The sequence below is a fragment of the Carassius carassius genome, chromosome 28 (genome assembly GCF_963082965.1).
Source record: "Carassius carassius chromosome 28, fCarCar2.1, whole genome shotgun sequence".
Lineage (NCBI taxonomy): Eukaryota > Metazoa > Chordata > Actinopteri > Cypriniformes > Cyprinidae > Carassius > Carassius carassius.
Genome location: NC_081782.1, coordinates 6,128,193 through 6,148,145, shown reverse-complemented (window position 1 = coordinate 6,148,145; position 19,953 = coordinate 6,128,193). Strand labels below are relative to the sequence as shown.

The 19,953-nt window shown below is 33.8% G+C and overlaps 1 protein-coding gene across 1 annotated transcript; it reads right to left on the bottom strand.

The window, feature by feature from the left end:
- Window positions 1-3,197: 3,197 nt before the first annotated feature.
- On the bottom strand, window positions 3,198-19,000 carry LOC132107788 (FXYD domain-containing ion transport regulator 5-like). Its single transcript, XM_059513996.1, has 9 exons — window positions 18,662-19,000; window positions 13,785-13,830; window positions 11,776-11,874; window positions 11,283-11,423; window positions 10,627-10,665; window positions 9,346-9,375; window positions 7,258-7,332; window positions 7,102-7,147; window positions 3,198-3,222 (listed from the first exon to the last, which is right to left on the bottom strand). The coding sequence occupies exons 1-9, from the start codon at window positions 18,671-18,673 to the stop codon at window positions 3,198-3,200; spliced, it is 513 nt and encodes a 170-aa protein (XP_059369979.1). The 5' UTR covers window positions 18,674-19,000.
- Between the last annotated feature and the right edge of the window lie 953 nt (window positions 19,001-19,953).

Genomic DNA, 19,953 nt, shown 5'->3' with positions numbered 1-19,953 from the left:
TCGACTGAAACTAAGACACTATGGCGAGCTGCTTACTTTTATCTTTCTCTTTCTCTCTTTTCTTTTTTTCTTCCATTTTTTTAGATTAAAATGGAAATCAATCAAAGCCCTTTTAGCCTGAGTTTTGAGACTGAGTGCTTCTCAACTTTTTACTCTGAATTTACACAAAGACGACAGGCTAGCAAACACTTTTAACACTGCTGAGGCAAAGTTTTTCTATGATTTCTTGCTGTCTTGTTAAAGGGACAGTTTACCCAAGAATGAACATTTTGTAATAATTTACTGACCCTAATGTTATTCCAGGTTTATATGACTTACTTTCTTCTGTTTAACACAAAACAAGATATTAGGAAGAGCATTTGTTTTTGGACCTCATTGACTTTTATTGTATGGATGAAAACATTGTTATACAGAAGAAACTAAGTCAAACAGACATGGAATGACATTAGGATAAATAAATAATGACAAAACTTGAATTTTTATGTAGCTAATAACTGTCTGTCCACCCAACCTGTGTATAAACAGTGCGTAAAACATGGGAGGGCTGCTAACCCAGATCTCTTTTAAAAAATGTTTCCATTTCCTTTCTAGCTGAATTTTCTGTTTCTTGATTACCTGCTTTTCTTGTGCTTGCTGGTTTTCTATTTAAATCTAAATGAAATCCAATCTTGCGTGCATCAGACAGCTTGAGCTTGTTACTTTGATGCGTGTGGGTGTGTATAAAGGCATTAGTGTGTAATATTAAACAAGATTTGCAATATATCTATTCTGGTTAATCATTCGCTAATAGTGTCCCTTAGACACTTCACACCATTTCAGATAACTGAAATTGAAAAAAAAAAAAACATTTCAGCTCCTTTGAGTCGTTCTGAAAGCCAGTTTCCATTATTTTGACATTTTCCTCCCACTTTTTAATACAGATTTTTTTTTTTTTTTTATAAACCGTTGGGTTTTATTAACTCCAACAACTTTCTCTTGGGCTTTTTTTTTGGGCAGGTTGCGTGAAGGGACTTTATACTGTAAAAAAAAAATATATAAATGTCTCTATAAATAATAAATATAAATATAAATATAAAGCTATATATAAAGCTCTGATATTCCCCCATTCATGTAACTCCAAAAATGAATTATGTACATCTTGTTATCATGTAGGATAACATTCGGTTCACACTGATTCACATTTCAGTTCTGTTACCAGTTTCTCTTCGTGGTTGAAGTTAGAACAGAGTGGAAAATACAGATGTAGATTTTCCCTCTGAAGGTCGCGCTCAACAGTCTTTGAAGAGAAAACCATAAGAGATTGTATTGTATTTCCTTTCAATAGAGGCTGTTTCTGACATCAGCGCTTATTTTCTTTTATGTTATGTAAGGTATTCTGTCAGCAAAAATGTATACTTAAAAGAGTTTTATTAAAGGTTTATGAGGTATGAACGAGATTATCCATTTATATTTTACTTTTATAAATGTTATCAGTAGTGTTTTTCTTGTAATACTTTTGTAGCACAATGTCACTGGATAAAGCAGCGTAATAAATCATTAAATCATGCAGTAGCAGTCTATTTGTCAGATTTGTGTGATTTCTACTGAAGTTTTATAGGTTAATGCCTGTTGCTGTATATATTTTATAAGGCAACCTGTCATCTATTTGTTGTATGAAACCTATTTTAAATAAATATTATTGATCTCAACAGCTGTGCTAGTATTATACTGCAAACTGTATGTATTTGATTCGGGTGGGAATTGGTATAGAGATCACAAAAATGACTAAATGCATATTTTACACCAGGACTACAGTTTGTTAGTTTATTCTAATATGAAACATTTGCTCATCATCATCAGCTGCTCTTTGCGTGAATAGACTCCATTAGCACGGTGCTACTGTGAAAGAAACTATTTCCTTGAAACATTTTTAAACACAAGTAATAATACATTTAAATAACAATAATTGTAATAATTCATAATTATTACACTGAGTAAATTCATTTTATTTTTAGATTTTCAGTTTTCACTTTTTTATTTTAGTTTACATTTTAGTAATTTCATTACTTTTTATAAATATTTCTATTCATTATTATTTCATATTTAGTTTTAGTACTTTTACTAGTTTTATTTAAATTATTTGCCAAAGAAACATCATTTCTAATTTTAATTGAAGTTTTTTAAGCTTACATTTTTCATCTAATATTTAGATTTTCTTTTATTTCAACTTTATTTGAAATAACTTTGTTTGTTTATTTGCTTGCTTGCTTTAGTTAACAACCATTCAGTTCTGTGTTCATAAACGAGCATCTACAGATCTTCTTTTATGCACTATGGAAAATAACAACAACAAAAAATCAGCTTTTTAATGACCAAATTTGGTTTTTGGGTGAATTATAGAATATTTCATAAACACCTTGCGCAATTTTCCAGTGAAGAGATATGCTAATGATACTGGTAATGTCACAGTGAGATGGTCTTGATATTTTCATTTTCCCCCTGACATCAGCATATACTCATTTGCCACTGCCATCTAAGCTTATGCAAGATAAGAAATGTGAAACATCACTTATATTAAACTCAAGTCTTATACACTGATAAAGATTTTTTTTTTTTTTTATTAAATTTTTTTTTACAAGGACATGATGTAGATGGTGAATTCAGATACATGAATCTCTAAACAGACTGAGCCAAACTGTTTTTATTCTCTCCTCTTGGGAGAACTCATAATAAATGTGTCTGATGGCCTCTTGAGGGCGCTTGTGAGCCACATAACGCTTTTTTTCCGTTTCCAAAAGATTGACACATCTGAGGATGCACAGAATTGAAGTAATAATGACAATAAAACACAAGTACAGCTTTACGTTGTACAAAGTTTGACACTTAAACCGAGCAGTTTGGTGCAGGAGAGCAGAGGGATGAAAGGATTTTGTGTCTGAGACGCGTGATTACGCTGGGATCTGCCGAAGTCCCAGGCGTTGTGTTACCGCTGGCGTTTAGTGCCGCACAATATCACACATCTTATTCCCCGGCGCCTCTGTGTGACAAACCCAGAGATCAGTTTGAAATAATGAACACACTCACACACACAACATCTCCATCTTGTCCTTATGATGTTGTTTTCACAAGGGGGAAATGCAAGTCTGTAACCTCTGTGGAAACAGGTCTGACTGGCTCCTTTTGTGTTCTCCTGCTGTACTTCTGTTTATTGTCGAGTGTTAACTTCTGGTCACCTCATATGAACTACATACACAGAAAAAAAAATGGTTAGTAAGAGATTGGAGAGAGAGAAATACACTTTCTCAGTTTTCTCAAGCAAAAACAAACAAACAAAAAAACTTTAAAGAAAATCAGTTGACCTGGAGGCCATTTTGACACTGAACTAGTTTGTCAACATTTCCAGAGCTTAACTTTATTAAAGATATATTCCACCCCAAAATGAAAATTTTGTCATTAATCACTTACCCCCATGCCGTTCTGAACCTGTAAAAGCTTCTTTCGTCCTCGGAACACAATTTAAGATATTTTAGATGAAAACCGGGACCCTTCTGACTGCCCCATTGACTGCCAAGTAAATAAACATTGTCAAGGTCCATAATACATATGAAAGTCGTCATCAGAATACTCCATCTGCCATCAGATGTGCAATCTGGGTTATATGAAGCGACGGGAACAGTTTTTGTGCGAAAAACAGATAAAAAAATATCAACTTTAACTTTTTCTTTGTCAACAGTCTCCTTCTGTGTCTCTCCATATCACTGTATGCTGCTTATTATGGATGGGTGAATCGATCCTGAAGTATCGATATATCGATACTGATGCAAGTATCGAAAGTATCGATACTCATATAAAAAATATTGATACTAAGGTGTTTTTATTTACCAGTGATTTTGTTTATTGAACAAAAAACAATGCCTACAATATGCCTTAAATTGGACGAATAACTTATGTTAGCAAATATTGTGTGGAGGGGATTTTCCTGCTCATCTGAACACATGCAAATGTTGCAAGGCAGAATCAATCAATTACAGGGAGCGTTCACTCACTTCTGAAAGTGCATTTAAATAGATCTGCGTTTCCCAAGAGTAGCCTATAATAAGAAAGCATTTATGTTTTTGGAAAAGGCAGCCCAGAACAATGCAGAAAAAAACAGGCTATATGTTTGAGTTATTTCACAATAAACCTATTGAAATTGTACCGTAGTTTGTGCAGTACATTTATTTAAATTTGAATGTTAAAAGTTCATATTGCTTATGTTCTATTCTGTATTGTTAATATAAATCATACACTCTCCGAATAAAAAGGTTGCATTTTATGCATGCAACAGCTCATTACTGGCAGTCCCTTATGACAATGAACCATGGTAAAGTGAACATATTTGAACTATAGTATTTGTAGATTTCCTTGGTTACCACTACAGTGAACAAATTTTAACCATGTGTAAACAAAAATATAACCTAATAGGTTGCAATTACGGCATATTGAATGTTAAAATGCATTTCAAATATAAAGTTAAGTTGGTATTATTACCCATTGTACTCCTAATAATTAAATACATTTAATAATCTAAAAGTTCAGTTTAGAATTGATATCGATGATACTGGCCAAAAGTATCGGTATCATATCGAAAACAAAATATGTGGTATCGGCCATCCCTATTGCTTATGCTCTTCTGTATCAGCCACGCCACAAGGGTGTGCATAAGCAGCATACAGTGATATGGAGAAACACAAATGAGACTGTCGACAAAGGAATTACTGAACAAAATCATAATTTTTGCTTTCTTTGCTTACAAAAAGTATTCTTGTTGCTTCATAATGTTACGGTTGAACCACTGATGGCAATGCTTTTCATACTTTTCTGGACCTGACAAGCCACCTGGTTTTCATCCAAAAACATCTTAAATTGTGTTCTGAAGATGAACAAAGCTTTTACAGGTTTGGAACGACATGGGGGTAAGTGATTAATGACAACATTTTCATTTTGGGGTGGAGTATCACTTTAAATTGAGCAGGAATGCAGTGTGACCAAGAAGAAAACTAATTATTTGTCAAATTTGTCTGCACTGTAAGTTGCTTTGGATAAAAGCTTCTGCCAAATGCATAAATGTAAATGTAATGCAAATGAATGGGTGCCTTCAGAACAAAAGTTCAAACGGCTGTTAAAAACATCATAATAATCCACAAGTAATCCACATGACTCCAGTCCATCAGTTAATTTCTTAAGTAACAAACTGCCTGTTTTTTTGTTTTAAAAAATCCATCAAGACATTTTTAACTTCAAACCATTGCTTCCTGCTACAATTCACATTTTTTATCAATAATATTGCTTTCTCTATTGAAAAAGTCATCTGATCATCAGGAGAGAAATATGCACAGATTAAACACCATTTAAAACCAGTCCAAAACAATTCTAAACAAATATGTTGGTAGATTTTGATGTGAGAGGACAACAGGTGATGGACTTTTGTGCTGGAGGAAGTGTTATTATGGATTTCGTGACCATTTAAAGTTAAAACACCTTAATGATGGATTTGTTTCTTACAGACATTCAGCTTTTTAACTTCACATGATATTTTAACAAATTGGATTTGTGTGTATTACTGCGATGTTCAAATGTAAGGACTCTCATTCTGATGGCACCCATTCACTGCAAGATGATCCATTGGTGAGGAAGTGATGTTAAATTGATCCAAATCTGTTCTGATGAAGAAAGGTACTCATTTACAGATACATCTCAGATGGCCTAAAGGGTGAGTAAATGTTTTAACAAATTTTCCTTTTCCTTTAAAAAAGTCAACTGAAAGTTGATTAATTCATTGTATTTGTTTTTTGCCTGTTTAAATGACTGCTTACTTACTAAGTTTAACCTTCATTCCAAAGTCATATAAGGCCACTTTACAGCCCACAGGGCATTAAATAGTCCATTAAATATAGTATAAATATAGTATAGTGTCTGTTAAAGCCTCCGGTGGATTTTTCAGAGCAGCTCTGTGAGAGGTACAGTCAAGTCAACAACTGCTTTCTCTCCAAGTAAAGCGTTACTGCTTGTTACAATTTTGTAGAGAAAGAAAATTATGCCTTTTTGCCTTAATAGCCGAGACCATTTGAAAAAGCTCTTTTCATAGAGAAGTGTGTCATTATTCTTCTCTTATATTACTTAAATTATATACTGTTTTGTTGTCTCTCTTGCACAAGTCAATTCGGTTGACATTCTGCCCATGCAATGTCTGTGTATTTTTATTTTTAAATGTTCCATTCAAATGGCACAGACAGGTGTATAATAAGCACATTACAGTTAAACTCTTCGCATTCATCATATGTGGCAAGATTGAAATCATATGTTTTAGAACAATCTATATAAAAGCCCTAATGGCGTCTTAACACAATGAAGTCCATAATGATTATAAAGACACATCAGAAATGTACAAAAGAGGCCAAACGTTATTATGCACCCAATCACTGGATGATTCAAAATGCACATAATAGCTATGTACGAATTGAGCATACTTGCAGACTTTTAAACTAAGTATATAGCATGTATACTATATGCAGCATGCATATGTTCTCAAATTAACTACTACATTTGCCTAAACGAGCAATTTATTAGAGTTTACAGCATGGATTATTGTATCCGTTAATAAACCCAATTTCCAGTGCCGAAATCTGTGACATCTTCACACACATAAAAAGTATTAATAGAGCCACCAACTACTTTAGCATATTATTCATAATATAATGTTATTTATCCATATACTGTATATACTTCATATAGAAATATATCTAGGCAATCCAAAAGCATTTAAATAGGTCTTTGGTCAGTCCAATCAAATACTGAATAAAGAAAAATATTAAAAATGGCTACTTGTTCTATTTCCAGTTCACTCCTCATACACCATAGGTATGCCATTGAAAATAACTTCACAGCCTCACACACAAACACACACACACACGCACGCACGCACACACACACACACACACACACACACACAAACACACACACACACACACACACACACACAAACACACACACACACACACACACACACACACACACACACACACACACACACACACACACACACACACACACACACACACACACTAGAGAGTTTTTGCTCACCTTCCTTTGCCAATACGACACCGTGGTATTCGTTTCACTTTGCCACCTTTCAGATGGAGGAAGAATGAAAAAAAGAGAGGAGAGAGGTTTGGGGATTTGAAACGCAATGGTTTATAAAAGCAATCAGGACTGAGACTTGAAGTTGGGTTTACTTACAACCAAGCACCATGATTCCAATCACAAAGAGAACCGCAGCGATGATTAGCCCTGCATTACGTATAGAGGAGTAATCTGAAGAAAAAAAAAAAAAAAAAAAACCCAGTCATGCTGTCCGCTAATCAAGATGCAGACACACACACACAGAACAATCCAGTTAAACAGTCTGAAAACTTACATAAAGTCATTTTATATTTCATGTTTATGTGAGGATGTCACAACAAACTTTAAAGTGTTTCTCAAAATGTTGCTTTATAAACAAATCTTTTATCCCACACAGCATAGAAATATTAGAAATCATTTGCTGTCATTTGCTGTCATAATTTTTGTAATTGTATTGCAGTAAAATCTATCATCTGTGTTTACATCCTACATTCAAATTTATTATGTTTATTAAGTGTTTTTCCTTATGGCTGGCAGCTGATTCCTTGTTTTACTATCCGTGTGGGAACATTCGGTACCCACAAAGCAGGCAAAACCTTGCACACACACAGGCTTTGAAATAACACAGAGCCAGCATAAAACACCCTTAACTGATGACCCTGAAATACATTCAGGCACTTATAAACGTAGTTCCTGGGGAATGGATGCAGAACAGAAGCATCTACGGGTCACTGCTAATGAGGCTATTTCCTGAACATCAGATGCCCTGTAGCTGCCCTAACAATAGGAAGTGATTGAAGCAGCGGCTGTCGCCAGGTCATAAGCTTTCAACTACAGCTCTTGAGACAGTAATAGTGCTCCCTGCTCGGCTCCTCTGTGCTTCTTATAAACACAATACTTTCCACTGAAGGGGAGATTGAGTTCCTCCAGTCTTTGTTAGAACGCACTGTCAGCGGCTCGTACCAGAAAAACCAGCAGACAATTAACACCTGAGCAGCACATATGTGACATTAAAAATAAAACTGCCACATTTCTTGATTAGTTGGTAACGAGTTCCACATGATCCTTAAATATGTGGTCTATTAAAGGGACAATTTGTAAGATATTTAGTAGTAAAATATCCAAAAACCACTAGGCTAGTGTTATATATTTTGTCCAGCTGATTACTAAAAATATCTCTAATGTTTTCAACTACTTGTAAATCATGATAAAATTCCCATTCTAAACAGTGACACGGGACAGTGCAGTCACCTGTCGATGACGTTAGTTGCCCTTTGTTACCGCCTTTACTGATGTAGAAACTACATGACAACAGTGTCGTGGACAAATGCGGAAGTAGCTTCTCGACAAACTTCAACTAGAAAGAGATGCTGATCTCGCTTTTGTTTTACTCGACAGGTGAGTTGTTTTGATTCGTATCTTTACAGAAAACGTATGCTATCATAACGATCAAGATTAGTATTATGGGGCATACACGCCAAACGCGGGGCATCGCATCTCTAGACCCGCACAAGGACGCGTTTGATCCATAGTCTGATCGCGTCTTTGCATTGACTTTGTATGTAATCTACTCGCGCAAATCGTTAAATTTGCATTAAATCCATGATTTATCTTTTATTTATTGATGGCCATCAGCAGTTGGGTAGAAGACAACAAATCCCATCATTCCACGCTCCTTCTTAGCATCATCAAACCACGCGATTGTTATTGTTTTGATAGTGCGCCATCTTGTGGCAGGTCCTATTTCAAAGAACAGTTTTTATTTTGGGCTGAACTATTTCTTTAATAAATGTTTAAGCTGAAGTACAAAAATAACTAAATATGAAATAAAAATGAAGCTAAATAGAAAATTTTTAAAAAGAACGAAAGAACATAAATTGGTAAACCTTAAGTTATTAAAATGAAAATTGAAAATATAAAAATAAAAACTACTTCCAAATATGACATACTATAATGATATATTACTACTAAAATAACACTGCTAATTACCGTGATGTTTTGTCTGTTGCATGCTTTATCCATTAGGTAAGAATCATAAGTCCAGTCACATGATTTAAAGTATCATCCATGTCTGTAGAACAAATGCTACGCCACGAGTTACAGGCCGACATTCAATACTCTGGGTTAGGGGATTGTTCTAGTAGTAATTGTGATGTCTGCATTAGCAAGCACCATTAATTACTGAATGATTAAACAGATACTTACTGTAATGAAACGGCTTGTCCCATTCCTTATCTATTGAGGAAATTGCACAGTTTAGAGAGGTTTTGACATCATAAACAAGACCTGAAAACAGTCTATGTGCCTATAAAATGTAATGGACTTTATCATTTTCATAATATGCTAAATAAGCCAGTAGTATATGTGTGGGTGTATGCATGTTCATGGTGTCTAATGGGTCTAATGGGATGAAACGATCTTTCACCTGTTCACCTTAAGTGACCCCCAACACTAATTTTCTCTGAGTTAATCAGAATTGTGTCAATGAGATGCTGTTTATGCAAATGACTTGATGAGTAAAAATACATTTTATGGGTTTTTCATATTTCATTATGTATGATAGACTGAAAAAATTATATCCTATCCAAAAAATTATGATAAAAATATGTCTTTATTATATATATATATATATATATATATATATATATATATATATATATATATATATATATATATATATATATATATATATATATATATATATATATATATATATATATATAAATTATTTTAGTGGAATACTAAATTAATTAAATTGTGAATAAAATAAAATAAATATATATTCTAGTTCAAATAAATGAGTTATTTTGAACTTTATATACATCAACAAAGCTTAAAAATGTTTCACATAAAACAGTTATTTTAAATTGTAATATTATCTCACAATATTTGTGTTTTTACTGTATTTTTGAGCATATGAGACAACTTTCATAATTTCTAAATCTTACTGATACCAAATGTTTATTCAAATTAGATTAAAGTGTACATAAAAAAAACATTTGTAGTGATTATTAAGGACTGATATCTGTATATAAAATATGAAATATTTTAAATATAATTATATATATATTAATCAATAGTTATATTAATCAATAATTATTTGACATATCTTAAATACTATTATTACTTATAATATTTTACAAATTAGAATATTAATTTTTTTATGTGTACACTTCATTTATACAATTCTATAAATTATATAATAAATAAATCTCTATAAAGTTAACATTAAATTTTTGCTATTCCTTAGAAAAAAAAGAGTTTTTATTAAACTTCTACATTTTAACTGCTATGACTTTTAAAAAAATATATATTTATATGTTGTGTAATTTTAGATGATATTTTTTTCTAAAACTCTTTCTGAAAATACGTGTCGTTGACAAATATTTAATTGACAGATACAATTGGAAAGTTACACCTACAATATATTATAAGTGAAAAGGCTCAAGAATACATTTAAGTAAGAAGATGACGAAGATGTTTTACCCCACACCACAGCTTTGGAGGTGCTGGTGTTATGGGCCGCTGCAAAGAGGAAATGAGAGGAAAGTGAGGTCAAGGAAAAATACAAGGAGAGAAACCTTATCTAGCATGTACATTCTTTCCCCAAATGCGCAGAATTATGAATAGAAGTGAGCTTTTGAATCCCATTTTTGTCCATAATGTAGGTTGACAGCAAAAGACTTTCGGTGTGAAAAGCAGACGCTTCCTCTTATCGCAGTCCTATGGATTTGTCCGTAATTGCTTCTAATTAAATTCCAGCAGCACTCATTCTCTGTCCAGCCTTGTTTTTCAAATTCAATTTTTGCATATTTCAATGCCGCTGCTCTCTCAGGATATATGGCTGGTTGATTCTTCATAAAGCATATCAGCTCACCGCGACAGTGCTCCTCAATCCTGTGGAAACGCCGCATTATCTTTAAGCCTCTCAGCATTGAAAGAGCACTGAACATTTTTCTAATTACCTGCTAATTAGTTTCTAAGTTATGTGTGCCCTTGATATGAATTGCATGAGTAAAGAGGAAGCCTCTCGGCTATTCATGCAATCCTCGGCTCTGTAACCCTTTCCCAATCCCACAATCCCACACTGAAAGTCCTTCCACTGAAACCAAACTTGTATTTGAGTCAGAATCAAAGCTTACGCTGTGCAGGGGGCGTCCTTTCAAAGGTCACAGCGGAGGTCACCGGGGAGTCTGTAGAGCTGTCAGTGATTGCCGCAGTCACGGTGAGGTTAAACTGCTCTGAATCTGTGCTCGTTGTCACCCCTGTCGCATTCGGGTTACCTGGAGGAATGAGGCGAACACTTTCCTGATTGAATTGTATTTGAGATATAAGCCAAAACAAATATCGCTGGTTTTATTATGCCACCAAAAATCAATCAGATCAAGACAGATCAAACTTTACATAGTATGTTATCAAGGTAAATGGAGAACGAAGACATTTTGTACTGGATCTGTAACTCAGTTTAGCTGTAATGGAAACACTTAGATTCAAAGCCGTAAATAAATTGGAAACAAGTATAGAATAAACATATAAAACTGAAACTGATTATTATATAAAACATTACAGGGAATTCTGAAATGTGTGTGGTTCTGGTGGGAAATAAATATGTAAAAAATGAAATAAAAATCCTACCCTGACCCACATTTGTGGGTTTAGAGCTATAAAACGTAGATGTAGAGCTTCCCAGTGGTGTCGGGGTCTCTGTTTGTGTCACGTTCTCAGCTGCATAACCTTTATATACAGAAACACAGACACATTTTGGCTTTAGTGAGTAAAACTTTCATGAAGATGGAAATAGTTTGGGTGGAGAAATTTTGCGATTCTCTTTTGGTAATAAAGAGTAGGCAACTATATATGTGAGGTCATCTGGATGCTGATCATATCTCGTATATTTTGGAGTTGCCGGAAAATATGTTTTCTGGGATACAGTTCAAGATCGTGGGATATTGATTTCCCAGGGGAATTTTCAACAATGTAGCTTGGCCATTTTTCAAAAAATAAAATAATATATATTTGGAATGCTGATGAGTATCTTACATTATTATTTATAGTATATAAAAAGACAATTACCAGAAAATGGCATAAGCAAACACCCGCTTAAAATGGGTGGATAGAAATCTATTGCACTGACTTATAATTTAAGGCCCAAAACTGATTGATTTCAAAAGTTACAGAAAGAAATATGGACAAAAAAAAAATGAAGAAGATGCCAAACAAAATATTTTTTAAATTATGAATACATGTACTGTATGTAGCTGGTCAGAGAGATATGCTACTATAAGATATGCTTCTTTTTCTATTCTATTCTATTCTATTCTATTCTATTCTAAATAGCTTTACTTGAAAATTAATCAAATATTATTTTGTTTTTATTCGTATACTATAATACAGCTTATATGAACATAAATATAGACACCATATAAAAAGATAAAGATAATAAAGTAGCAAGACATATATGCCACTTACTCTTTTTATGTTATATTATATTTTTAGATCAAATTTAAAAAGAAGAAAATATGTTTTTATTTTGATCAATCTAATCTAATCTAATCTAATCTAATCTAATCTAATCTAATATAATCTAATCTAATCCCATATAAATATTTTATAAATATGGGTACCATATAAAAAGATAATCTAATAATCTAAAAATATAATTAATAACTATCTAATAATAATAAAAAATAAAGCTAAAAAACATGCTTTGTTTATATTATATTATTCACTTTAGATTGTCAAACATTAAAACATTTTAATTTATTATAAATATATACATTTATAATTTATTATAAATATATTATTTTATTATTATAATACAATAATAAACGGATAAAGTAACTTAATAAAGATGACAAGAAACACTTTTTAAAAATACATTTCGACTAATATCTAATACAATTTAGCATTCATCCTCAAATCAGAAAAAATTACTAATAAAAGTACAGAACGAGAGATAGAATACAAATCTGATCATTTCGTTAAGGACGCAGAGAGAAATATATAAGACTTCAACAAGAGCATCTGATTTTTTTTATTAAGCATAAGCAACAATCTCCTTCTGACACCATTATGACTTATGAGTGTTTGAAGAACACACTGAGCACAATGATCCTGGCCAGCTTCAGAGTTCAAGATTACACACCACAAGTAGCAGATTAATGCAAATGTATTCTGAGGCTGGCATAATAACAGTGTGGTGATGTAGAGTGCAGCGGTTTGTAATGAAGGCAGGCCTCTCATAGACCCTGCCACAGAACAAGGACTAATTGTGGTCTAGCAAAGATTGGTCGCAGCATTTTTGTATGCATTTTCCGGCTACGCACAGTTTTTCCAATGAATCCCTTCACAAGATGAATGGCCACATGAGACTGAGCAATTCTACTGGCAAACACTGTGATTATTGCACAACGGCTATAATCAATCTTTTATTGGAAGTATTCATCTGAAAAATCCCACATATTAGACCCGCTGGTCATTCGTGGTTTTGGGTAATGTAGGATTTTATTAAAAATAGGCTTTATCAGATTAGGCTGACAAATGTTTATGATGTATACGTGTAACATAATAAAAGACGTTTAAATGTGTGTGTGTGCGTGCGTGTGAAAGAAAAAAAGAGAGGAGGAAGAATCATGATAACTCACTTCTGAAGATGAGTAACAGAAGAAAGGCGGACCCTCGCATCACGATCTGAAAAAGAGAAAACACCCACAATCACCAACAGACAAACGCACGTCTCCATGACTGTGGAAAAAGGTGGCTGTGCAAAATTACCCTTTTTTTGTAAATCTTCCCACAAAGCACTGTTTTTTTTTAATTATATTCTCTTTTGTTCTTTTGCAACTTTAAAACAAAGATGAACCCTCTCTACTTCCATAATGTAACATTTTTAATATTTGAGAAAAAAATGATCTATTTGGAATTGACTGGGTAGTAAAAAAAGCCTTTTTGAGGTCTTTTTGAAGGAAAATTAATACTTTTATTGATCACAAGGACACCATAAAATGAATAAATGTGTGAGAAAATACTTTTGCATTTTTACAATAAATAAGTAAATGTTGTTCTTTTTAACTTTCTGTTCATCAAAGAATCCTAAGAATATAATTATTTCATAAAAATTTTATTCAGCACACGTTTTCAGCTTTGATAATGTTTCTTGAGAAGCAAATCGGCATATTAGAATGATTTCTGAAGGATTGTATGACACTGAAGATTTGAGTAATGATGCTAAAAAATCTGCATTGCATCACAGGAATGAATTACATCTGAAAATATATTTAAATAGAAAAAATATATGTTATACAGTTTTCACTGTATGTTTCATCAAATAAACACAGCCTTGGTGAGCATATCTTACAAAACCCCAAACTTTTGAATGGCAAAATACTGAAAGTAAGTTATTTTTTGATTTCATGTTGATTTCATTTAGAAGCCCTGCTTGTGTTACAGTGTTTTACGGTTTTCTCGTGCTGCCGTGACAATTCTGCCCATGTAATGAGAGCATTTGAGATGAGAGGTCTTGTCATCTCCCAATGTTATTATTAGCCAATCAATTCTGAGATGTGGTTGTTTTGTGCCTTTTGATCCATAAAAGCCCAACAATAGAAGGCTGCCAGTGTTTTTGAGGGGAGGGGTTACTTAGCAACAGTGACATGAGCAAGCACACAACACAAACAGTGGATTATGACACATCAGATGACAGGCCGGCATTACAGTCACCAAGCTCTCCATTAGTATAATCAAACAACTGCAGCACCAAAAATACCGTAGATCTGTAGGTGTGAAAGAACAGACTGTCGCAGACTGGGCCAAAACTCACGGCTTTAAATGTGCACCAATGACAGCAGAGTCTTAGTGTGTCAGCGAGCGTGGGGTAAGATGTGTCACTGGGTAAACTGTGTCAACCCCTTTATCTGGGCAACATTGCACAGAAAACATCTATCACATGAGAAAAAAAAAAGATAAATTACTTTTTTTTCCAATGTCAGAGTTTCTACATGACAGGCATATATCATCGAAGGTGTAAAAATAAACCATGTACTATAAAAATAAGCATCGTTTTTCCATAATGGAAAAATACACAGCTTTTGGGGTCGGTAAGATTTTTTTTTTTAATAAATTGTTTCTAAAGTCTCTTATATACTCACCAAGGCTCCATTTTACCATATATACAATTAAAACTGCAAAACTGTGAAATATTAGTGACGTGACATACAGCCAAGTATGGTGACCCATACTCAGAATTCGTGCTCTGCATTTAACCCATCCAAAGTGCACAAAAACAGCAGTGAACACACACAAACCGTGAACACACACCCGGAGAAGTGGGCAGCCATTTATGCTGTGGAGCAGTTGGGGGTTCAGTGCCTTGCTCAAGGGCACCTAAGTTGTGGTATTGCCGACGCGAGACTCAAACCCACAACCCTAGGGTTAGGAGTCAAATTCTGTAAGCACTAGACCACGACTTCCCCTTAAATATTATTATAACTGAAAATAATAATATTTCTTTTTGGGGTCTTCTTTTTGAATGTATTTTAAAATGTAATTCACTTCTGTGATGCAAAGCTGAATTTTCAGCAGTCATTCCTCTAGTCTTCTTCAGTGTTACATGATCTTTCAGAAATCATTCTAATATGCTGATCTGAAGAAACATTTCTGATTATCATTAATTGTCACTGACTCACTGATAAATAAAACTTTCTTTGATGGATAAAATTTTTTCAAAACATTTATTTGAAATAGATTTATTTATTTATTTGGCAAAAAGGCATGTCTTTAATGTCACTTTTGATCGATTTAATGTCCTTGCTCAATAAAATTCAATTTATTTATAAAGCACAACTAAACACAACTACCGTTGACCAATGTGCTGTACAATATAAGGGCATTAACATAATCAAGACAAAGACAAGGTCACAGTTAAAACTCCAAGACACAAGGCAAGACAACTGCCAATCATTAATAAAAAGTCAGATCAAATACAAATATTTTAACTTAGATTTAAAAATGGATTGTGTAGGAGCAGGTCTGATTTCCACAGGTAGACTATTCCAAAGTCTCAGAGCGGCTACTCGATCACCCCTAGACTTGAGTCTGGTTCTAGGAACCACTAAGAGCCTTCAATTGGCAGACCTAAAAGCTCTTGCAGGTTGGTGTCCTATCAACAGATCAGACAGGTATGAGGGGACTAAACCATTTAAAGAGTGTAGTGCACATGTAAACAATGTAAAGACTAAAGGACAGGAGTAATATGCTCACGCTTTCAAGCTCCCGTCAAGACGCTGGCAGCAGCATGTTAAACAAAATGAATTCAGTTTATGGAAGATTGAATAATCCCCAAATAATGAGAGTTACAATAATCAAGCCTCATGGTGATAAAAGCATGGATTACTCTTTGAAAATTAGTAAAAGAAAGAAAGGACTTCAGTTTTATCAAGGTTCGCAACTGGTAGAAGCTTGACTTCACAAATTTTTGTTGACTTGTGTATCAAGCTTTAGAGCATACCCTGATTTTTTACATACGGTTTGGCACAAGGTGCCAGAACACCAAGATTTATCAGTATCAGATTTATTTATTTGTGTATCAGAAAGGGGAAAACTCCACAATCTCTGTTTTACTCTCATTCAGACTTTAAATAAAATATGCTTTCATGTCCAAGATGCAGGCTGCCACCAGGTCAAATCCATTCTTATGTTTCAAAGGAATATATATTTGTATGTCATCTGCATGACAATAACTTAAGTATAAAGTAATTAAAACTTGCATAACCATGACTCTCAAAGATAGATCTGAGAGGAAGCATATCCAGAGAAAATGACATTGGAGCTAGAGTAGAGCCTTGGGGTACCCCACAGGTCAAAGGTATAGAAGAAGAGTGAAATTTGCCAATATTAACTAAGAAACTCATGTTTGACAGATAAGAGAGGAACCAATTTAAAATATTAATTTCTTTGAAAAATATGAGCTAACCTATGTCAGATGCTTCAAGGGTAAGATGTCCCAGGGTCAAAGCTAATCATATTTGCATTCAAATGCAGAAATAGTTGTTTTATTATCATCTTGTTGATAAGTAATAACCACAGAGAGAAATGGTATAAATACTGTATTATGATGAGTAAATGTAACATAACTAAATGCATACATTCTCACCATTATAACATAAAAGATAACAGAAAACCAGTAACAACCACCATTTATTATTATTATTTAATTGTTTAGGGTTAAAATTTCATTTCCAATCTTTTAAATCATACATCAATTTAAAAAGTCATCTCTGTTTGAACAGTTTCATGTTGTCTTGTCTGATTTAGTAACAATATTTCAACAAATTGTGCAATGTTTCCGTCTGTAACAGCTTCCTCTAAGCAAGCAGAGACGTGGCCCTAAGCATGTTCTGCTGAAATCGGCATATGGAGAACGCAGCTCAGCATGGAGGCTTTGTTAACTTACAGATTAATTGTATTGAACTCAATTAAGTTATAAATTGAATTAACACAAGTAATGACTACTGACATGTCAAAGATGATTAATGCATCATTTCAAAGCTCTAGGCTAAACATTTTCTGAATAAGTGAGCATAATTATGAATAATTATGTTAATATTATCTCCACTTTCTCCTATACAACAAATATGAACGGTGCTTATTCAAAATTTAAGTGAGTCTTACGTCACACTACTTCCTGAAAGCGTGAACTGCTGCCACGTGGTACCACTGAACATTCAATTTGTTAAAAGGTTAGATCAAGCCAATCACTCCTGTGCCTTTTAACACCTTTTAACGCAGAGATGATCCTGAGTCATAAAGAAATGTAACTTCATGGAGTAAAAGTGGGGTATGAACATAATTCAATGTCTCGACGGAGCTATCCATTAATATATTCATACTGGCAATAGCTTTCAAAGTAATATAACTTTATAGAACAGGGCATTAACTATGCAACTTTATAAGCTGTCAAAAAATGAGTAAAAAAATAAATAACAATAATTATAATTATATATATATATATATATATATATATATATATATATATATATATATATATATATATATACAGTTTGTTTTTTACTTTTCCTAACTTTCCTAAAAATAATGAATAAATAAACATTTATTGTTAACATTGCACATTTATTTGTTCCTATTCTATTTTATTTTGTGGCCTCCAAGACCTTTTTCATTAGAAGTAGCCACTTTGATCTATGCGAGGGCAAGCATGTATTGAACTGTGGCTGTGTGCTTCATTTTCTTCTGCAGGTGAGTGAGTGTGTTTACTTGTTCCTAAAGACAGATGGTCCTCTGGGTCTTACATGATCGATGGATCAGATAAACGAATAGGCTGGTCCACAGTGACCCCACATGCTTGAATCACGTGTGCCTGTGGCTAAGCATATCATTTTCTTTTCTATCTCTACATCTCTGTCTTTCTCAGACGCTGTATTCTGCTTACCTTGTGGCATCCGAGTAAGCTCTGAAACTACAAAATAAGCGTATACTTAAATATCAACTGTTTGATTCCACTTACCTTGATGTTCATTTTGATCTTGCGTCCCACATCCAATCAGAGTCAAACAAATCGTAGCATCTGCCGGTCTGTCGTAAAAGAGAAAATTTGGGAGTTGGTTAGATGGTTGACCACGCCCTGATGTCGCACTTCCTCTCTCTGCGGCCTCTCGCTCTGTTCACATCTACCAGTCCTAATTTATGCTCGTCTCATCAGCTACTGTCTACAATTCAAACTGTGTGAATGCCAGCCTCTCTCACGTTGTGTGTATCAGCACTGTAACTCATTGTCTCTAAGCAGCTGCACATTCAAAATCTATCCTGAAATCAGAATAAAGCCTGTATCTGTGTATATGCAATACATACAGGTCAGAAGTGTATTACTGTTTGATATTTTAATATCACCAAAAATTATTTTATAACTACAATATTTATATCTAGTTATAAATTTCTCTCCTGCATGGCGTGCACTGTTCTCCTTTAAATGATTTACATAAATGACATACACTACTATGTAGGCTTCTCTGAAAATAAAAGGAAGGAAACCATGTAACCCACAACCAGATGCGGTAACCAAACAGAAGACAGTGTTCCAGAGGTTTGTCATGACAGCAAGGCCTCCTAAGCCTTAAATTAGGTTAGTCTACGATCACAAAAGTACTGAAACTTTTTTCATTTATTATGTTTTAGCCTTCTCAAAAGAGCTGTAATGAACATCACACAATCTCTGAAAGCCCTCCTCCTACACACTCCAACATTTTTTGAGAAAGAAATTCAATTTTGCAGTTCTCAAATGATCAACGTCCTCATCTGTCCCTCTGATTCAATTGTAGGGTAAAGCATGGTTAACTGAACCCACCTGGTATAAATAGACCACTGCTTTGTCCTCCACATTAGACACCTACACATTATATAAATCACACTGTAAACCTTCTGTTCGGAAACAATAAACAACAGAAGCTTGCCAGAACTCAACAAAGAGGAGGCAGACCACCCCGTCCCCATGTCACGTTCTCAATGCTGACCCCCGCAATCCCAAGATTCCTTCCTCTCCTCTTTTTACAGAACGCTGCAATTTGTCACAGTATTTTCTCTTCCTTTGCCTTTTCTGTTTTAATCTAAAAATAACAATGGTCCAAGGCATTATAATATTCAGTTTCCTAAATACAGAACATTTTAAAGCAACACGTTTTTATTTTTTTATTTTTATTTTTCATACTATTGAAGTCAAAGGCTACCATTAATTGTTTGGCTAAAAAACATTCTTTAAAATATCTTCTTTTGTGCCCATGCTGTACGAAATTCATACAAGTC